Genomic DNA, 3,905 nt, shown 5'->3' with positions numbered 1-3,905 from the left:
TGAGCATTTATTTATTTAATATTCCTCGAGTTAGTATAAATCTAAATTTCTACTTTAGTTTTTAGTGTTTGCTATATATAAGATATAATTACATAAATATTATTTTATATAATTAAATGTTTATACAATGTATAATTCTCATAAACAATGTATAATTTTATTTTTTAAACAATATTTCGGAAAATGAATAAATATCATATGATAATTGTTGGTCTTTCCTTTATATATATAATAGATATTTGAACTTATTAGAGAGTTTTTTACCCTTGGTTTGTCTCATTTATTTATTTTTTAATTCTGAACTATTTTATAGAATAATTAACTGAATAAATTAAAATTTATAAATTATAAGAAAATAACAAATAATTTTGAAAGAATATTTAAATATAATCTGGTTAATAATAAATATAAAATAATATTTTAAATATTTAATATTTAAAATTTTGATTAATAATTTATAAAAAAAGGCAGGCCCAGACGACATTTGTCTCCTACTTATTTCAAAATTTTAATTTTTTTACTTGCACTCTGTTTTATAAATTATTAATTATATACATTTTTATTTAATCATATCTGTGTCGAATATAGACAAGTTGGCAAATAATTCACCCCAAGTTACATGGCTCTCTTTGACCTTCGCTGTTGTTTCTACTCTCAAGCTATTAAAGATACTGTCAAATTTAGCAGCTTAAAAAATAAATGAACTTTACCCAACTCAATTTCCGAGAAAAAAATATTAGATTTCAAGAAAATGAAATGTTTTCTTTCCAGCAAGAGAAAAAAAAAAAATGAAGTGTTTTTCTAGTTAAGCACAAAGCAATATTTTACAAAGTTCATAGATTTGAACTGAATACATATTTTCCCAAACAACACAACAGATTTGATATTCCCAAATAAGTTCCTACTTCATGTAAGCACTTCTCCCTCCCTGTGCTTCAAGGAGCTTTTATGTTGATAAATGGGTTTTGAGATATTAACTGAATATGGATTAGAAACAGCATTACAGAATGCTGCTGACTTGTTTAGAAACTGAAACTCATCCATGGATTGTCTTTGGGTTCTGCACCCACCTTTCTGCTTTGCTTTAGTTGACTCAGTCAGGCTCATGTAATTTGGCTTGTTACTACTATCTTCTGTTCTATCAGAAGTCAAGCCAGAAGCTGGTGTTGCAGAGGTACACATGGATGATGATGCAGAGCTCTCATCATAATACCCAAATTCCCAACTAGGACTTGAAGGTTTTGCAGATATTCTAGTGGTTACATTGTTCTTTCTAACTTTAATCTTTGGATGTAGTGTTGCCTCTGAGCTTGAGGGATCAGCTTGTGACTGTTCCATTAGTCTGCTCTCCCATGGCTTGGCTGCCATCCAACGCTCCAGCCAACTCCATCCCCAGCTAGTCTTGTCAAATTCTTGCTTGGTAAGCCAAGAACCAGAGCTTTTCTGCAGTGTGCTTGAACTGGGATTTGTTCTCCATTGCTAAAGAAATCCAAAAACAAGATAGATATGTATATGGTTTGCAACAAACAGAGATAACGACGACGACGATGTAATGGAGTTGATCTGTGCATGATTTTACCTTCTGGGCAAGAGAGTAAGCAATTGCTCTTTCTCGTTTAAAAGCTCCTTCTTGCCTCATTTGTAACTTTGCTTTAACATCCTCCAAAGTCCCTTTACTGTCACACCATCCTTGCTGAAAATTACAAGAAGAGAAGATGAGAAAAATGAAGTTTGATAACAATAGAAACTAAAGATGGCTTAGAGTAAGGATTAATAGTTTACCTCAGCCTGCTTCAACAGATCCATCTTACTTCTATGTTCATCAAGAATCTTTTGCACTGCTTGTCCTTCAATGGACATTCTCACTCGTCGAGCTCTGACTCGGGCTTGAACTCGAACCAGAGCCTGCATGCACCGCAATGTCACAGCTGCCTGCTTCCTCACTTGTCGACCTCTAACCAGAGCTTGAAGTCTCACCACCCCTTTCAATGCCCTCAACGCCCTTCTTGCCTACAATCAATTGGTTGTAAGAGCTGATTAAATCAAACAGCTAAAATGTGCAGAAAACAAACATGTGAAAAACCAGTTTACCAAGAATCCACGAAAAGCAGTTTGGATCCGGATTGCAGCCCATTCTTGTCGAACAACTCTGAAATCTTTAGGAGGAGCTCGAACCACTGTGGCCACTGCAGCTGAAAAAGCATCAGCCACAGATGAAGATTCTGATCCTTCTGATTCTGCCCCATGTTTACCCTTGAAAACTCTCCATGAAGACACCATTTCCCCCGAAGAACTCCTCCACAGCTTCCATTTTTTGTTCTTCACAACTCCCTTCTCCTAAAACACACAAACCTGAGCTGTTAACCATTAATTTTTTTTTTTAAACTGTTAAAAGCAAGTATGATAAGAGACCATAATTTGGAGCTTACACTCTCGTCTTTCTCGGTCTTTTTGAGACCTATTAATGATTTTACCCACTTCCCTGAAGCACCCATTGAAGAAACAGCAAGCGTCCTTTGAAGTTAGAAACTATATGAATCAATAACGAGTTTCCAATGATGGAACAAGTAGAAGTGGAATACGAAAAAACGAATCTTGAAGAGATCTAAAAGCTTCAAACCTCAGAGACCAAAACCTTGGCAAGTTAAAAAACATGGGTATTTGATTTGAGTGGAAAAAAAAAAAGAAAAGAAAGGCCTTGAAGTTAGAAACTCTGATTGATTAAATGATTATCAGAGACGACGCAGACTTGTGGGTATAATCTGGGGGGGGGGGTTACAAGGTTTGATATTTGAAATTCAAATTAAGAAAAAAACAAACAAGCAAGCTGCTTCTCCCGCTCGATTTCATTTGTTGGTATTATATTCTCGAAAGGAGAGAGCAGACCCACCAACCAGTTTGTGGGTAAATGACATGAAAAGGCACGAACCCTTTTCTCTCCTATCAGAAAGAAGAAGAATATGAAAAGAAGAGAAGAAAAGCAACCCGACAAACAAATCTCTCATACTCCCTGCGCCAAAGATTTGGGTTTTTTTTTTTTTTTTTTGGCAAAATTTCCTCAATTTCTTCAGAATCTAAAAATATAAATATTTAGTAAAATATAATTTAATATTTGATTTATATTAGAAAAAATATAATCCAAAAAACAGCGTGCTTTGTAGACTATTTTCAGCAAAAGTTCAATGTTCTCTCTCACTCTCTTGTAACCGCGTGTATGGCACTTGCCATTTTTTTTAATTATTATATATTTATTTTATTTAAAAATAATAAATCTCAACAAAGACAAATCAGTCTTTTAATATTTGTTTTGACAAAACCTTCTCCTAACTGCATAAAAGTATAAACTCCATCAAACCTTTTTAGTAAAATTTTTATTATTTATTGACTTAAAATCAAAATATTAAAAATAAATCTTTTGGTAAATATCATATTTTACATGAATCATATTGTTGATGCGATTTAAATTTTAGTTTAACTGGTATTCGGGATATTTTAATAATATTAAATATTCAGAGTATTATGATAATATTAAAATTAATTTTGTTTAATTTAAAAAAAATATTAATATTTTAGATATATTTGAATTTATAATGTAATTAGTAAATATATCATTTTCTTATCGTTATAGTAAAACATATTTTGTCTTTTTTATCCGTGGACATAATTATCTTTGCTGAACTATGTAAATCTCGTATTTTTTTTCTCTATTTTTTTTTTTTTTTTGTGATGGTGTGTGCGGTTGAGATTGTTTTCTTTAACATATTGATTAATTTAATATTTTTATAGTAAATATAAATAGTTTAAATGTCTTTATTTTTTTTGTTCTTTTTTATCATTTTAATAGTTACTACTAATTATATAAATATAATACTATGTCAAAAATATATATTTTTTTAAAAAATGAA

At 31.4% G+C, this 3,905-nt stretch overlaps 1 protein-coding gene across 2 annotated transcripts; it reads right to left on the bottom strand.

The window, feature by feature from the left end:
* Positions 1-781: 781 nt before the first annotated feature.
* IQD6 (IQ-domain 6) lies at positions 782-2,944 on the bottom strand. 2 transcript variants are annotated; one of them, XM_088208195.1, is made up of 5 exons: positions 2,430-2,944; positions 2,092-2,352; positions 1,783-2,010; positions 1,580-1,693; positions 782-1,479 (listed from the first exon to the last, which is right to left on the bottom strand). In XM_088208195.1, the coding sequence occupies exons 2-5, from the start codon at positions 2,278-2,280 to the stop codon at positions 907-909; spliced, it is 1,104 nt and encodes a 367-aa protein (XP_088064321.1). In that variant the 5' UTR covers positions 2,281-2,352; positions 2,430-2,944; the 3' UTR covers positions 782-906. The 2 variants fall into 2 exon arrangements, with proteins under 2 accessions (XP_088064321.1, XP_021907679.1); XM_022051987.2 differs by having other exon boundaries at positions 2,092-2,337.
* Between the last annotated feature and the right edge of the window lie 961 nt (positions 2,945-3,905).

The sequence above is a fragment of the Carica papaya genome, chromosome 7 (genome assembly GCF_054855325.1).
Source record: "Carica papaya isolate Zhongbai chromosome 7, ASM5485532v1, whole genome shotgun sequence".
Lineage (NCBI taxonomy): Eukaryota > Viridiplantae > Streptophyta > Magnoliopsida > Brassicales > Caricaceae > Carica > Carica papaya.
This window is presented reverse-complemented; position numbering and strand designations above follow the sequence as displayed.